This window comes from Muscardinus avellanarius (genome assembly GCF_963383645.1).
Source record: "Muscardinus avellanarius genome assembly, chromosome: X".
Taxonomy (NCBI): domain Eukaryota; kingdom Metazoa; phylum Chordata; class Mammalia; order Rodentia; family Gliridae; genus Muscardinus; species Muscardinus avellanarius.
In genome coordinates, this window is record NC_137792.1 from 76,896,998 (window position 1) to 76,914,578 (window position 17,581).

Below are 17,581 nucleotides of genomic sequence, written 5' to 3' on the forward strand. Positions count from 1 at the left end.
GACTGGCTGCAACCCTGTCATCTTCCTGGCTCAGCCTCCCAAGTATTGGGATTACAAGTGTGTGGCACCACACACAGCTTCTGTCTCTCTTTTAAAGCCTAGCTGGGACTGAAACATATCTATCACTTTTAGACCAGTGGTTCTCAAAGTAATCTCAGTACTTGGGAGGCTAAGACAGGAGGATCACAAGTTCAAGACCACACTCAGCAACTTAGGCCCTAGACAACTTAGTGAGACCCTGTTTCAAAATACAAAATAAAATCAGGCTAGAGGTATAGCTCAGAGGCAGAATCTCCCTAGGTTTCATCTCCTGTGCTACAACAAAAAAAGACCATGGTCCCCACCCGTGGTGAATATCTTCAGTAGGAACTTGTTAGAAGTGCAGGTTTCTGAGGCCCACCTCAGAGTACTGGTTTAAGAACAGTGGGAGCTGTGTGTCTGACAAACTTTTTTTTTTTTAACAAACTCTTCAAGTTTGAGAATCGCTGCTCTGGATCACCATCTGTAAACTACAGGCACAGGCCCAACCTGGTCAGTCGTGCCTTGATTTGTGTATGCCCTGTGAGCTGAGAGTGGTTTTAACACTTTTTACATGGTTGGAAAACATTAAAAACAGACTATTTTGTGATCCATGGAGACTGGGCCTCAGCATCTGCACACAGAGAGACTGCAGAGGCCCATTGTCTATAAAATTCAAATTTTACTGTCCACAAATAAAATTTTAGTGTCCGTGTCCATTCCTTTATATATTGTTCATGGCTGCTTTTATGCAACATCAGCAGAATTGAATAGTTACAGTAAAAACTTGAACAGACCACAAAGCTGCATCCTTACAGAAAAAAAAAAAAACAACTGCCACTGTAGGTAAATAGCCAACCACCAGCTGGGCCGTGGCATACACCTATAATCCGGGCGCATGGGAGGCTGAGACTGAAGGATTGCAGGTTCCAGGCCAGCCTCAGCAACTTAGTGAGACTCTCAACAATTTAGCAGGACTCTGCTTTAAAAAAAAAAAAGGCCAAGTGTGGTGGTACTCGGGAAGATAATCACAGGTTTGAAGCCAGCCTCAACAACTTAGTAAGGAACTCAGCAACTTAGAATTTGTAGAATACCCCTGCATTCAATTCCCAGTACCAAAAATAATAGTAGTAATAACACAAAGGGCTAGTGGTGTAGCTTCAAGGTAGAATGCCTCCTGGGTTCACTTCCCAAACAGAGAAAGTACAGAGATCTTCCTTCATCTGAAAATATTAGTATTCCCCTGGAGGAAAAAAAATCTATGAAAATCGTACTTTTCCACATGCAAATGTTGTTTTCCTCATCAGATCATTATGTAGCTCTGTGCAGGTTTATATCAAAATAACCTGGTATTGAAGGGATAAGAGCCAGGTTGGTGGTAGACACTGAATTTTGTCATTCAAGAAACTTACTGTCTGAAATCTTTCAGTTCTTTGGGGGAGATAAATCCATTTATCAATTTTTTTCTGATTATCTTTTTTTGTGTGTGTGTGGTACTGGGATTCCTGGAAGCCCTTCTACCTCTGGGCTACGCTCCCAGACCTATTCTATATTTTTGAAACAGGGTCTCTTAAGCCAGCGCGGCTGGCTTCAAACCTGCCTGATCCTCCTGTCTCCGCCTCCCAAGTGCGGGGATTACAAGCGTGCGCCACCGCGCCTGGCTCTGATTATCTTCTGAACTTCTAGGACAGGTTATCTTTTCTTCCACCTCAGACTGAACCATATCCTAGTTGGATTGTGTTGCAGGGTTTTAATTTGTGTAAGGTTTGAGCCATTTCGATTATGCCTGAAATGGTTATCAGAGTGTCTCAGGGAGCCTATGGTTAACTTTGGATACAGTTTGCCCACCGTTTCCACAGGTTCTGCTTCCACAGATTCAACTAACTACAGATAAAAACTTTTTTAAAAAATTGCATCAGAAGTCGGACGTGGTGGTGCATGTTTTTAATCCCGCTGCTTGGGAGGCTGAGACAGGAGGATCTCAGGTTCACAGCCAGCCTTGACAACTTGTAAGGCCCTCCATAACTTATTGAGACCTTGTTTCAAAATAAAGAATAAAATAGGGCTGGGGGCATAGCTCTGAGTTAGAGTGCCTCTGAGAGCCAGGTGTGGTGGCGCATGCTTATAATCCATATTTGGGAGGCTGAGACAGGAGGATTGCAGGTTTGAAGCCAGTCTCAGCTACTTAGGCCCTCCACAACTTAGTGAGACCCTGCTTCAGAATAAAGAATAAAAATAGGGCTGGGGGTATAGCTCAGAAGTAGAATACCCCTGAGTTCAATCCTTAGTACCAAAAAATAAACAAATGATCAAATTGCATCTGAAGCTGGGCATGGCGGTGCATGCCTGTAGTCCTGTACTTGGGAGATTGAGACAGGAAAGATCAAAAGTTGGAAGCCAGCCTCAGCAACTTAATGAGGCTCTCAGCAACTTAGCATGACCCTGTTTCCAAATAAAATAAGGCTGGGCAGGTAGGTCAGAGGTAAAATGCCCCTGGGCTCAACCCCCATACCAAAATAGATAAATCAGGCTGGTGATGTATCTTGGATCTAGAATACTTCTGGGCTCAATCCCCAGCACCACACACACACACACACACACACACACACACACACACACACACAATCTATACTGAAAATGTACAGGCTTTATTTCTTGTCATTTTTCCTAAATAATTCAGTATAGTAATTACAATGTACTAGGCAATAATAGTAATCTAGAGATGATTTTAAGTATATACTGGGTATATATAAGTTATATGCAAATACCATGCCATTTTATGAAGGGCCTTTATTTTATTTTATTTTGGTGGTACTGGGGTTCTGGGAAACCCTTCTACCTCCGGGCTACACTCCCAGACCTATTTTTATATTTTTATTTGGGAACAGGGTCTCTTAAGCCAGCGAGACTGGCTTCGAACCAGCCCGATCCTCCTGTCTCCACCTCCCAAGTGCAGGGATTACAAGCGTGCGCCACCACGCCCGGCCTTATAAAGGGCCTTTAGCATCCTTGGAGTTTGTTATCTTCTCAGGGTCCTGGAACCAACCCCTTTCCCTGGAGATACAGATGGATGACTGTATCTATCTAATCAATCATCTCTTTTACTTCATTTACAGTGAAGATGTAAAGAGAAAGGTATTTGATGCTCACATGTGTTTTGTGTGTGTGTGTGTGTGTGTGTGTGTGTGTGTGTGTGTGTGTGTGGTGGTCCTGGGGGTGGAACCCAGAGGCTTTCTACCTCCGGGCTATACTCCCAGACCTTTTTTTTTTAAATTTGGAAACAGGGTCTCACTAAATTGCTGAGAGCCTCACTAAGTAGCTGAGGCTGGGTTCGAACCTGTGCGATCCTCCTGTCTCAGCCTCCCAAGCGCGGGGATTACAAACGTGTGCCACCACGCCTGGCGGCCCACATGTTTTTAATGAACTTTTTTGGAAGCTGTAAATTTCCTCACAGTGCAGCATTAAATCGTACTTTAACCATTTAGCTGTGCATGATGGCACACACACCTGTAATCTTAGTACCTGGTAGTCTGTGAAAGAAGGATCACAGGTCTGAGGCCAGCCTCTGCAGCTTACCAAGACTTAATTTCAAAATAAAAAATAAGCCGGGCGTGGTGGTGCACGCTTGTAATCCCCACGCTTGGGAGGCAGAGACAGGAGGATCGCGCAGGTTCGAAGCCAGCCGCGCGCCCTGGCTTAGGAGACCCTGTTTCCAAATATAAAAAAATGTAAAAATAGGTCTGGGAGTGTAGCCCGGAGGTAGATGGGCTTCCAGGAACCCCAGTACCACCAAAAAATAAATAAATAAATAAAAAATAAAAAGGGCTAAAAGGGCTAGAAGTATAGCTTATTTTGTTTGTTTTTTTTGTTTTTGAGACAGGGTTGCTACAGGTCTCACTAATGCCCCTGGTCTAGTACCTGTGAGTCTAATAATCCCCAGTACCAGAAAAACAAACCAAAAACAACCTTCCAACAACTTAAGCGTTGCATTTAGATATCTGTAATGTTTGTGTGTACAGTTTTTATTGTATTTATTTTGGTCATTGAACAGTGAACACCATGTAGCCCAATGTGCAGTAAGAATGCATTGCCATTGAATCATGCACATGTATTAACTTTTATTTTTTGTGTGTCCTAATAAATTGTGTTCCTTTAGGCAACGTGTTCCAGCGATGGCTTGTTCCACTACAACTCCAGACGACAAGACAAATGGCTAGCTCTGGTGCTTCAGGGGGCAAAATCGATAATTCTGTATTAGTCCTTATTGTGGGCTTATCAACAGTAGGAGCTGGTGCATATGTAAGTAGAAGAGCAGCTTGTGTAGCGAGGCTGCCCAACAGCTCCCACTGAAAAACTCAGTATTACTCTGCTCTCCAACTTTTGCAACTAATTCTCCTTTTGGAAAAATTTCCAAAAAGCATTCTTTAAAGTGCCTACTGTCTTAACATCCTATGGGAGCCAATTTGGAAATGACTGAAATTTAATCTTATGCTGATTTATCTTTGCTCTTTTCACTTGTCTTTTTTTACTCTTGACTTAAAAAACATTGTGTTTTATTAGATGTGCCTGACCTACAAAATTGTACCTGTTCCTTTGGATGTAACACTAAGATGAATATAGTCAAAATTCATTGCAGCTCCTTAGCACAATATTTGTTTTGACCCATTTGCCAAATATTTTATTTTTCCTCAGCTTGAAATGGACATTAATAACAAACAACAGCAGTATTCTTCAATCAAAAATATTAAGCATTCCTAAAAGGAGATCTTTTGCTGAATCTCACCCAAAGACTAAATTTTAGAAGTAGGCCTAGAATCTCCAATTTTAGAATGGAGTTTGTGTGAGGTGAGAAATATAGTGTTTAATTGCTACATAATATTAGCACAATTAAATCTCCTTAAATGAACCCTATAATCAGCTTAGTAGGTCACAGAGGAATTACTCGGGGGATTTTTTTTTTAACTTGGCAGGGTTTACTGTGACTAAGCAGATAGTCCAAAATTGGATTCCTTAAGGTTGAATGAACTAATTCAGGTAACACATATTAACACCCTTGATTGAAGAAAGCTGTTTATTTTGCTTACTAAGAGCTAACAGGGCCATAGTTGTGGCATGCACCTCTAGTCCCAATACTTGGGAGGCTGAGACAAGAGTATTGCAAATTTGAGGCCACCTTCAGAATTTTAGTGAAACTCATTTTCAAGAATTAAAAAAAAAAACATTTAAAACTGACTGGAAGTGTAGCTCAAAGGTCAAATGCCTCTGGGTTCAATCCCTAGTACAAAAAAAGGAGGGGGGTGCAAATGAATATTGGAAGCCATTCCCATATTAGTTGAAAAACATCTTTATTAGTAAGATAGTGAATTTATCTTTGTTTCTTGATCACGAGGTTAACAACATGAAAATTATGTGATATTACCTATGTCCTCATACCCTGGCATGACTCTCAAATGCACAAGAAGTGTAGCCAGCTCTTGCCAGTTGGGAGTCAAATGAGAGTAAAAACTGGGTGAAATCTGTCTGATAACATATTTTTGTGAAAGATATATTCTCCAATCCTGCAACAGCATTCTTTCTTTTTCCTTTTTTAGCCCAGAGTAACCCAAAGTGCTTCCCTGCCTCTCTGTTGAATGTATCTTCATTAACGCTTAGTACTTTTCCCATTGCTTCTGTTTCTTTCCTGGCCTCATCTTTGCTTCTAGTTGTGCAGTGTCATCACCTGAGACCCCCTTCTAGGTCACTAGCATCTACAGGTGCTTCTGGGAAAGATGGCAGCAGTCTAGTATACTTCTTAATTGTAGGAGCAACAGTCACTGGGACAGGAGTTTATTATGTCAGAGACACTGAAATCTCTTTTAGGTGAGGGTGGGGAGATCATGGCAATAATGAAAACGTGACCTGTTAGAATACAATCAAATATTCACGGCATGTGCTTTCTCGAGGTCTTTATTAAAGGGACATTGTCAGTCACTAACCCTCAAATCTCATTCTACAAACTATTGAAGTCCTCCTGAATAGATCTAAAACCACAAATTTAATGCCAGATCCTCGTCATCAATACTTTCTTTGAAACTTTTGCCAATTTAATACCTACTTTTATGATGGTAAATTATATTGTGCTTTAGTGCTGCATATCTAAGAAGACAGTCTCAAAGAGTAAATGTTGAATAAGCAAAGAAAATTAATTTGAACATCACCCATTTCTGAATCATTTGAGGTAAAACACAGTTTTTGTGTTTTATATGAAACAGTCAACTCTGCTTTTACAGTGAAAAGGCATTTTATCGAATGCTTCTGAGGAGGGTCCAAAAAGACAGAAATAGCAATGGTCTCCACACCCACTTACCCACAGCCTCTGCTACAAAGTAAATGCATTTGGCAGTGTCCCTTTTTTAATCTCTAATTTGGTCAAACTAGTGGCTGAACTGGTACAAGCTAACATTCATGTAGATTGCTTTCCGAACTACTTCTCATTCATGATTCCGATACTACTCTCTGAGCCTTAATTTTTCCATTTCATGTCTCAGACTTTCCCATCAGTTCCACCCCTTTGGCTCAAAAATAGATTGAAAGTGTTTGCAACGGATATGTTTGTAACCATTTAAACCCATCAAACCTCTGGTCTGTGCTGCTGTCACCAGAGCTGGATGGCCTCCACAGAGCTGCCCATGTGTATTTCTTTGCTGCAAAGCCGCAGGACAGGGTCTGTCGCTGTTGCTTTCTCCTGTCTTAGAAATATCTAACAAGTGCAAGTTCTCAAGCCAGTCAAATGCCTCATTACACTCTGTGTTTATCCAACACTGGTGGTAATAAAACATATTATAGTGGATCCAGATAAAATGCGAAGCTTTTGTCTACCCGTAACTATTAGAGAACTACTTTGTACATTGTTGTTTTGGGGAGATTTTTTCTTTTCTTTCAGTACTGGGCTTTGAACCCAGGAATGCTCTACCACTGAGCTATATCCCCAAGCCTTTATTTTTTTCTTGAGACATGATCTCACTAAGTTGATAAGGCTGGCCCCAAATGTGTAATCCTTCTTGAGTATTTTAGATTTTAAATTGAAAACTTGATATGGAGTGACTCTGATTTTTTTTATATTCAGATTGGTTTTACTTAAGCCGGGTGTGGTGGTGCACACTTGTAATCCCAGTACCTGAGAGGCTGAGGCAGGAGGATCACAGGTTCATGGTCAGCCTCAGCTACTTAGTGAGGCTCTCCGCATCCTATTGAGACCTGGTTTCAAGATAAAGAATAAAAAATAGGACGGGGATGTAGCTCAGAGGTAGAATGCCCCTGGATTCCATCGCTGGTACAAAAAAAACATTTAAAAAAGAATTAGTTTTACTTTAGAGAGAAATGTTAACTTAAAATTAGCATTCGGATTTGGTGAAAATCTGGCTACAAGTTCTCTAATATTTGTATTAGTATCTGATGCTGCAATAATAAGACACCACAGATTGTATGGTTCAAATAACAGAGCCTTATTTTCTAGGGCCTGGGGTGTAGCTCAGAGTAGAGCACTTACCTAGCATGTGCATGGCCCTGGGACCCATCCCCTGCACCACGCACAAGTGTTTCTCAGTTCTGAAGGTTGTGTGTCTGTAAAGTTATTTTTGTATCAGAACATTTAGCTGATATGCGTACATGAATACCCTCATCTCTACCTTTTCCCACTAAATCTCAGGCTGCTTCTTGCTCTGCTGTTTGCTTCATGTTTGAAGTCATTAGGAAGTCTTAACCAGGTTTATGCCATTTTTGGATAGTACTTTCAATATACACATGCCCTTTATTTCTATGTTCACCTGTGTTCGCCAGATCAAACTATTTTTTAGCTTAACATTAACTTCAGCAAAAAAAAGTTTTATTTAGCTGGCATGGTGGCACATGCCTATAATCCTAGTACTTTGGAGGGTGAGACAGAAGGTTCCCAGGTTTGAGAAAAACCTCAGCAACTTAAGACTCTTAGCAACCTTGTAGGACTATGAATCAAAATTAAAAGGGATGGGTGTATAACTTAGAGGAAGAATGCGTTAGGTTCAATCCCAGTAAAACACACACACACACACACACACACACACACACACACACACACACGAAAATAGAAAGGGACTTTCGGCCACATGCGGTATTACACACTTGTAATCCCAGTACTTGGGAGGCAAAGATAGGAAGATCACAGGTTCAAAGCCAGTGTTAGCAACTTAGCAAGGCCCTGTTACAAGAATAAAAAATAAAAGGGCAGAGGGTATTACTCAGAGACTCATAGGTAGAATGTCCTTGGGTTCAATCCCCAGTATAAAAAATACAGAAGAGGCTGGTCGTGGTGGCGCACGCTTGTAATCCCAGCATTCAGGAGTCTGAGCTAGAGGATTGTGGTTCACGGACAGCCTCAGCTACTTAGCAAGGGCCTTCGCAACTCACTGAGACCCTGTTTCAATAATAAAAATACTTGCCGGGCGTGGTGGCGCACGCTTGTAATCCCTGTGCTTGGGAGGCAGAGACAGGAGGATTGCCTAGGTTCGAAGACAGCCACGCTGGCTTAAGAGACCCTGTTTCCAAATAAAAACTACAACATAGGTCTGGGAGTGTAGCCCGGAGGTAGAATAGTTTCTAGGAACCCCAGTACCACCAATAAATACATAAATAAAAAAATAAATAAAATAAAAATAAATAAATAAATAAATAGACTGAAAAGTAGGGCTGGGGGTGTAGCTCGGAGGTACAATGCCTCTGGGTTCCATCTCCAGCACCGCAAAACAAAACAAAACAAACAAACAAAAGAAAAGGACTTTGGGACTGAGGGTATAGCTCTGTGGTAGAACATATGCCATGTTTAATCCATAGCATTTGGTAGAAAATAAAGAAAGTCACTAGTGGAGCTGGGCAATGTCCTTCACTTGTAGAGTACTTTCCTAGCAGGTGCAAAGTCCTGGGTTTAATCTCCATCATCAACAAATAATTTTAAAATATAAATAAGTAGCTGGGCATGTAGCACATATTTATAAGCCTAGTACTTGGGAGGAAGAGAGAGGAAGATTTTTTTTCCAGTACTGGGGATTGAACCCTGGGACATTCTACCTCCAAGCTATACTCCCACCCCTGTATTTTACTCTTTATTTTGAAATAGGGTCTCACTGAGTGATGGAGGCCCTCACTAAGTAGCTGAGGCTGGCTATGAACCTGTGATCCAAGAGAGGAGGATTTTAGGTCCCCAACCAACCTAAGCAACTTAGCAAGGCTTTCCATAACTTAGTGAGACTCTACTTCAAAATAAAATACAGTAGGGCTGGGAATGTAGCTCAGAGGTAGAATGCCCCTGGGTTTAATCCTCAGTACTACAAATATATCTATAAATATTTGTGTACATGTATACACATATATGTGTGTATGTATATATATGCACATATATATAAAACATTAATAAGCAAAGTGACAGCTATGTGTTATCAAACAGCAAAAACTAGTCACAGTGCTTAGATACACATCTTCAGCTTGAAAGGGTAAAGAAGATACTATATTTGAAATTCAACAGAGGAGTTTAAGCAGAGTGTTTGACACTTAGTAAAAATCTGTGTGTAGTATTTCTGGGAGAGACTTGTGTCTCATCAGTCTAAAAAGGAATTGACCATTGAGGGAAAGATGAGTTAGTCTGTAAGAATAGAATACAGGTGCCACTTGCCCAAGCATTTGAGTACCTAGGAAACTTATTTCCCAGCTACCAGGAAAACTTATTTCCCAGCTGCTGCTCAGGACTATGCAGATTGATTTTATAGCCTGTATCCAGCTTAGTCCCTTTCCTTACTAATAGAAAGTTTAGCCCTTTCTTGCACTTATTAGCGTAAATTTTTTTTTCTTTACCTGTTTCTTCAGCATTAAGTATGAGGAGAGTTCCTCACAGAAAGCCCCAGAAAACCTGAATCTGGCACATTTTCATCTGCTTTCAAGTATTCCTTGCACATGAAGTGTGTGTATCCCCAATATTTGTTATTTCTTAAAAACTTTGCCTTAGCGATTTTAACATAGAGGAACTAATCTCAAGTAGACAAAAGCTTCTCATTTAGTGGAAAGATATTACTTATGGTTTGAGTTATCTGTATGGTAAACTTTCTGCATGTTTGGATCTACAGGCCTACAAGACTATAAAAGATGACCAAAAAAGATACAATGAAAGAATATCGGGGTTAGGACTGACGCCAGAAGAGAAGCAGAGAAGGGCCACATTATCTGGTGAGTACTACTTTAGTTCTCATTATATATATGTTTGAGAGCCATGAAGGAGAAAGTTCTAAGCAGTTTTGGTGCTAGGATTTGCAGGTATCTTATAAAAGTGGTGGTGGTATGAAATTATAAACTTTCTGAAACTGTATTATTTTCCTAGATCTGGGGTAATTTATTAACATTATATTTGGCTAGCATTTGGACTTGAGAATAAAATTAATGATGATTCTGATTGGTGTTTCTTTCTCTCTCTCTTTTTTTTTTTTTTTGGTGGTACTGGATTGAACCCAGAAGCATTCTGATTGTGTGTGTATGTGCATGTGTGTGCACACGTGTGTATGTGCATGACTGGGGATCGAACCTAGCAGCATTCTACCTCTGAGCTATACCCCCAGTCCTATTTTTTATTCTTTATCTTGAAACAGGATCTCACTAAGTTGTTGAGGGCCTCACTAAGTAGCTGAGGCTGGCCACAAACCTGTGATCCTCCTTTCTCAGCCTTAAAAGTACTGGGATTACAAGCTTGTGCCAACACACCCATCTGACACAGACATACACCACCATGCCTGACTCTTATTGCTCTTTCTTTATATGAAACTCTTAAAAGACAAACTTGGTAGCCAGGTATGGTGGTTCATGCTTATAATCCTAGTATTTGGGAGGATGAGACTGGAGGATCACAGGTTCAGGACAGCCTCAACAATTTAGTGAGGCTCTCAGCAAACTACTGAGACCTGTTTCTAAATAAGAAATAAAATTGATGTGGGGATGTAACTCGGAGGTAGAATGCTCCTGGGTTCAGTTTTCAGTAAAACACAACATGAAAAGTTTCATGAAGAGCCAGGTGTGGTGGCGCATGCTTGTAATCCCAGCATTCGGGAGGCTGAGACTGGAGGATCGCGGTTTGCAGACAGCCTCAGGTACTTAGTGAGGCCCGCTGCAACTCAGTGAGACCCGGTTAGACCCAGTTTCAAAATAAAGAATTAAAAATTAGGCAGGGGTTGTAGCTCAGAGGTCAAATGCCTCTGGGTTCCATCCCTAGACCTGCAAAAAAAAAGTTTCATGAAGGAAACTACTGGAAAAGAGATGGAGAGATGAAAGCCATTTTTTCAGCACAAACCTATTTTGGTCTGTTTATTTCCCTGTTTGAGTCTTGGTTTTTCAGAGAGAAATTGGTTTAATCCTTTAATAAGTCCCACAGCTCTTGGTGGGCGGTTTGCATTGCTTTCTTCAGTAATACCTCCTTATTCCTGAACATTATATAATAATCTCCAATTGACCTCCTGGGTCTTCCCCCTTTATTGCTAACAAAAGATGAAAGTAAACTTGATATTTTCTTGGTGGTCAGTAGGAAATTAATGGGCAGGACAGAATCCTTCTAATATATACTAAGATATTTTAGCAACAACTAAATATTAAGCTAGGTCTCTGTTCCAGTACAGACTTAATGAATGTATGACATTGGCCAAATCATTCACTGTTTTTGGATTTTTCAGTTGTGAAATGAAATAAATTCTTGCTTTTCCTCTCCTAGCATGATACCATGAAATAGAGAGAGAGAGAGAGAGAGAGAGAGAGAGAGAGAGAGAGAGAGAGAGAGAATGAATGAATGAATGTGTGTTGTGGTGTGGTGGTTGTTTTACAGTGCTGGGGATGGAATCCAGGATTTTTTGTGTGTTCAGCAAGCACCCTACCACAGAGCTATATCCCCAGGCAAGCAAGTTTATGAAGATTAGTGTAGATGCTGTACTCACTAGCTGTATGTAAAGGATTGAGACAAATGCAAAGTAATTTTCTAGATAATTGCAAGGGTGTGGTGGCACACGCTTGTAATCCCAGTGTTTGGGAGGCTGAGACTGGAAGATCATGGTTCGTGGACAGCCTCAGCTACTACTTAGTGAGGCCTTTTGCAACTCAATGAGACTCTGTTTCAAAATAAACAATAAAAAATAGGGCTGGGGTGTAGCTCAAAGGCAGAATGCTCCTGGGCTCCATCCCCAGTACCACACACACACACACACACACACACACACACACACACACACACACAAAAAGATGATTCACCCTATCTGCTCTATTGTTTACAGCTCCAGAGGGAGAGCCAGTTCCTCAAGTCAGGGTACCAAGTCATGTTCCTTTCTTACTCATTGGTGGAGGCACTGCTGCTTTTGCTGCAGCCAGATCCATCCGCGCTCGGGATCCTGGGGCCAGGGTAAGGTGCCTATTATTCTGCTTGCCACAGAGGATGTAGAGTCTGAAAGCACGTAGTTGATGTGAACCTTTGACATTTGCCTCTTTTTAAGTGACTTTGTTTTGGTAAATAACATTGTTTTTTGTGTCAAAAGGTACTGATTGTATCTGAAGATCCTGAGCTGCCATACATGCGACCTCCCCTTTCAAAAGAACTGTGGTTTTCAGATGACCCAAATGTTACAAAGACACTGAGATTCAGACAGTGGAATGGAAAAGAGAGAAGGTGTGTTTGTTTTTTGGAAAATGGGCCTGACTGGCAACTTCAGCTGAGCAGAGGGAGTGCATTAGGACTTTGCCACCGACTACTGAAAAATAGGATGGTTTGCCATACAACAGAGTCCTCTATGGCACCCATTTGATCAAACTGAGATGCAACAGGCTACAAAGGGTGTTCTGAATTCTGTGACCAAATCGACCAACAGTTGGCAACATAATGTTAGCCTCTGAAATGCTAATGCCACTGTTCCCAGGTGAAGACCCCCCCTTAGCTGTGATATCATTTCTTTACATTTGCCTGAGCGTGTATGTCCCTAAAGAGGAAAAGTAAAGTGTTCAGTGGCAGGAAGGTGGGAAGACTGTAAGGAAAAGCTTTTCTTTCAGAATGTTTTCTCAAGAGACCTGGATCTTCAGGTTCAGGTGCCCTTTACTTCCAAAGGCTCCTTAGATCTTTCAATTCCAGTACGGTATTCTCCAGATTCCCGTTTTTCTCTCATTAGTGAGCCTTCTAATGCTGGACTAAATTTTCAAACCTACCTGTCTCACTCACACCCACCATCATGTTCCATTTTCATTAAGTAATTTATTTATTTATTTTGTGGTACTAGAGATGGAACCCAGGGGCATTCTACCTCCGAGCTACACCCAGCCCTATTTTTATTCTTTTTTATTTTTTTAATTAATTAATTTTTTGTGGTACTGGGGGTGGAACCCAGAGGCTTTCTACCTCTGGGCTATACTCCCAGACCTATTCTATCTTTTATTTGGTAACAGGGTCTCACTAAGTTGCTGAGAGCCTAAGTAGCTGAGGCTGGCTTCGAACCTGCGCGATCCTCCTGTCTCAGCCTCCCAAGCGCGGGGATTACAAGCGTGCGCCACCACGCCCGGCTCTCTCTTAGTTGTGAAATAGGGTCTCACTAAGTTGTGGAGGGTATCACTAAGTAGCTGAGGCTGTCTTCCAACCACGGTTCTCCTGTCTCAGCCTTCTAAATGCTGGGATTACAAGCGTGTGCCACCATACCCGGCTCCAGCCTAATTTTTTATTCTTTCTTTTGAAACGGTCTCACTAAGTTGCAGAGAGCCTCACAGAGTAGCTGAGGCTGGCCACAATCCTGAGATCCTCCTGGGATTAAGTACTGGGATTATAAGCATGTGCCACCATGCCCGCTCCCTTGTTTTTATTTTCAAAGAAACTACAGCTAGAACCTGGTTTCTTGGCCTCAGTACCATTGTTTGACGTTTGGAACAGGATAAATTTTTTTCTTTACAGTACTGAGGATTGAACCCAGGGTCATTCTACCTCCAAGCTATACCCCCAGCCCTATATTATTTTTTTTTTTTGTAATACCTGGGATGGAACCCAGGGACATTCTACCTCTGAGCTATACACCCAGCCCTTTTTTAAAATTTTTATTTTAAAACAATGTCTCACTTAGTTGCAGAGGGCCTTCACTAAGTGGCTGAGGCTGGCCACTAACCTGTCATCCTCCTGTCTCAGCCTCCTAAGTACTGGAATTACAAGCGTATGCCACCACGCCCAGCTGCAGGATAATTTTTTTTTTATGTGGGAGCTATCCTATATATCAAAGACAGATCAGCAGCATCCTTGGCCTCTACCCACTAGATATCAGTAGCATTCCTGTCCAAATTGTTATAATAAAAAATGTCTCTAGAGCCAGGTGTGGTGGTACATGCTTATAATCCTAGTATTCGGTAGGCTGAAACAGGATGATTGTTGGTTCACGGCCAGCCTTGGCTACTTAGTGAGGCCCTCCTCAACTTAGTGAGACCCTGTTTCAAAATAAACAATAAAAAATGAGGCTGGGGGTTTAGCTTAGAGATAGAATGCCCCGGATTCAATCCCTAGTACCACACAAAAAAAGTCTCTGGGGATAAACTGTGTTCAGTTGAGAAACACTGATCAAAAATAACTATGTTATTTTATTTTTAAAAAATTTTTAATACAAATTTTAATTGAAAATAAATGGTATACATTTAAACTGTACTTGGTGCCCTCTCCCCCCGCCCCCGTTTTCCCTTTCCCCCTCCCACCAATGATTGTCCAGGGTAACCATTCATACTTTTACACATCTTCGGATGTAGACCCTCATTAATCAAGTTCAGCCTTCCTCCTCTCCTATCTTTCCATTCAAACTTTGCTGAGATTTCTCCTCAACTATGTTTATTTTAATACACTTGTAATTCCAGCTTTTGGGAGACTAAGACAGGAGGATTGTGGTTCACAGACAGCCTCAGATACTAGTGAGGGCCTTTGCAACTCAGTGAGACCCTGTTTCAAAATAAAGAATAAAAGCCGGGCATGGTGGTGCACACTTGTAATTCCAGTTCTTGGGAGGCTGAGACAGGAGGATCACACAGGTTCGAAGCCAGCCTCAGCTACTTAACCTCTCAGCAACTTAGTGAGACCCTGTTTCCAAATAAAATATAAAATAGGTCTGTGAGTGTAGCCTGGAGGTAGAAGGCCCCTAGGTTCCATTCCCAGTACCACAAAAAGGAAGGAAGGGTGGAAGGGTGGGTGGGTAAAAAATTGGTGTGGGAGTGTAGCTCGGAGGTAGAATGCCCCTGGGTTCCATCCCCTGTACCACAAAATAAATAAATAAATAAATAATAAATAAACAAATAATATAGCATAGAGTTAATAATAACTATAATAATAGAGTTGTAATAATAGAGTTAAAATAACTATGTTATGTTAAATGTTTCTCAATTTTTTCATAATGGACATAGTTTTTCTAAATCTATAATTCCAGGTACTTTTAACATGTTCCCTCTCTTTTCCATACAGCATATATTTCCAGCCTCCTTCATTCTATGTCTCTGCTCAAGATCTGCCTCACATTGAGAATGGGGGTGTGGCTGTTCTCACTGGCAAGAAGGTACGCTGATAGGCTGCTTCTTGTGTCAACCAGCAAGCATGGTGCTGCATATTTCTACTATCATTGATTTGTGCCCTGCTATTGTAGTTCACCAAAACAAAGCTTTGAGGACTAATATTGTTTAGTGTGTCTATCTCAGGAAAGTACCATTATCAAAGGCTAGGGTGTCAGGCTGGCTAAACTTTCCTAGGGAATGTTTCCCCCAGAGAATTTAGATTAGGGGGAGCTATCATCTTTTTTTGGTGTGTGAGGTACTGGGGATGGAACTTAGGTATTCTAACTCTGAGCTACACCCCTACTCCTACTTTATTTTGCTTTGAAACAGAGTCTTACTATGTTGTGGAGGGCCTCATTACTTACTGAGGCTGGTCATGAATCTGTGATCCTCTTGTCTCAGCATCCAGACAGGAATCATCATCTTAAAAGCTGAAGCCCAGCTAGGTGCGGTGGCACATGCCTGTAATCTCAGTACTTGGGAGGCTGAGATAGGAGGATCGCAGGTTCGTAGCCAGCTTCAACAAGTAGGGAAGTTATCATCAACTTCGACAGATCCTGTTTTAAATTCAAATTAAAATAGGGCTGGGGGTGTAGCTCAGAGATAGAATGCCCATGGGTTTAATCCTGAGTGAGAAACACACACACACACACACACACACACACACACACACACACACACAGCTGACCAGGCACGGTGGCACATAGTTATAATATCAGCACTGGGGAAGCTGAGACAGGAGGATCACAGGTTCGAGACCAGATTTAGCATCTTAAGACCCTATTTCAAAACTTAAGAGGAAGCTATTTCAAAACTTAAGAGGAAGCTGGGCATGGTGGCACACTCTTGTAATACTAGCATTCAGGAGGTAGAGACTGGAGGATTGTGGTTTGTGGACAGCCTCAGCTACTTAGCAAGGCCCTTCACAACTCAGTGAGACCCTGTTTCAAAAATAAAAGAGTAAGCCAGGCATGGTGGCGCACACTTGTAATCTCCACACTTGGGAGGCTGAGACAGGAGGATCGCACAGGTTCGAAGTCAGCCTCAGCTACTTAGTGAGGCTCTCAGCAACTTAGTGACACCCTGTTTCCAAATAATATATAAAAAAGGTCTGGGAGTGTAGTCCAGGGATAGAAAGCCCCTGGGTTCCATCCCCAGTACCACCAAAAAAATAAAATAAATAAAATAAAAGTAAAAAATAGGGCTGGGAGTATAGCTTGTAGGTAGAATGCCCCTGGGTTCTATCTCCAGTATCACAAAAAAAAAAAAAAAGAGGAATTTAAGGGTCCAAGGGTGTAACTAAGAGGTAAAATGCCCTCTGTGTTCAGTCTCCAGTACCAAAACAAATAAAGAAAGAAAAGCTGTTACTGATCCTATTTGGTCTTCTGCCCTTCTTTCTCCTTTTCTTTTTTTTCTTTTTGATACTAGAGATCGAATACAGGGTCATTCTTTCACCAAGCTATACTACTAACTCTTTTTATTTTTTATTTTGAAACAGGGTCTTATAACCAGGCACAGTAGTATACACGTGTAATTTCAACACGTGGGAGGCTGAGACCAGAAGATTGCAGGTTTGAGGCCAACCTAGGCAACTTAGTGAGACCCTATTTCAAAATAAAAAATAAAATGGTGGGAGGTGTAGATTGGAGTTCTATCGAATGTACTGGGTTCAATCCCCAGTGCCAAAATAGAACCGAAATAGGGTTTTGCTAAGTTTCTGAGAGTCACAGGTTTAAGGCCAGCCTCTGATGCTCCTGTCTAAACCTCCCAAGTACTGAGATTATTAGGCATGTATCACCATGCCTAACTTTCCTATTTCCCCACACTAACTTTTCTCTGATTATTTTGTGGGGTGTATGGGGTATTGAATCCAAGGGTATTCTACCTCTAAGCTATACCCCCAGCCGTTTTTTATTTTCTGTTTTGGAACAGGGTCTCACTAGGTTGCTGCAAGTCTTTCTACATTGCTGAGTCTGGTCTC

At 41.4% G+C, this 17,581-nt stretch overlaps 1 protein-coding gene across 3 annotated transcripts in view; it reads left to right on the forward strand.

The window, feature by feature from the left end:
* The window catches only part of AIFM1 (apoptosis inducing factor mitochondria associated 1), a gene marked incomplete at both ends in the record, with an annotated part of 55,350 nt that overhangs the window by 14,198 nt on the left and 23,571 nt on the right, over window positions 1-17,581 (forward strand). The window contains 5 exons of one of the 3 annotated variants that reach the window (XM_080718590.1): window positions 4,175-4,317; window positions 10,149-10,248; window positions 12,327-12,451; window positions 12,585-12,715; window positions 15,515-15,605. In XM_080718590.1, coding sequence (XP_080574716.1) covers window positions 4,175-4,317; window positions 10,149-10,248; window positions 12,327-12,451; window positions 12,585-12,715; window positions 15,515-15,605 — 590 coding nt within the window. Of the gene's footprint in view, window positions 1-4,174; window positions 4,318-5,720; window positions 5,852-10,148; window positions 10,249-12,326; window positions 12,452-12,584; window positions 12,716-15,514; window positions 15,606-17,581 lie in introns of all 3 variants that reach the window. The other 2 variants (XM_080718591.1, XM_080718592.1) reach the window with 2 other exon arrangements.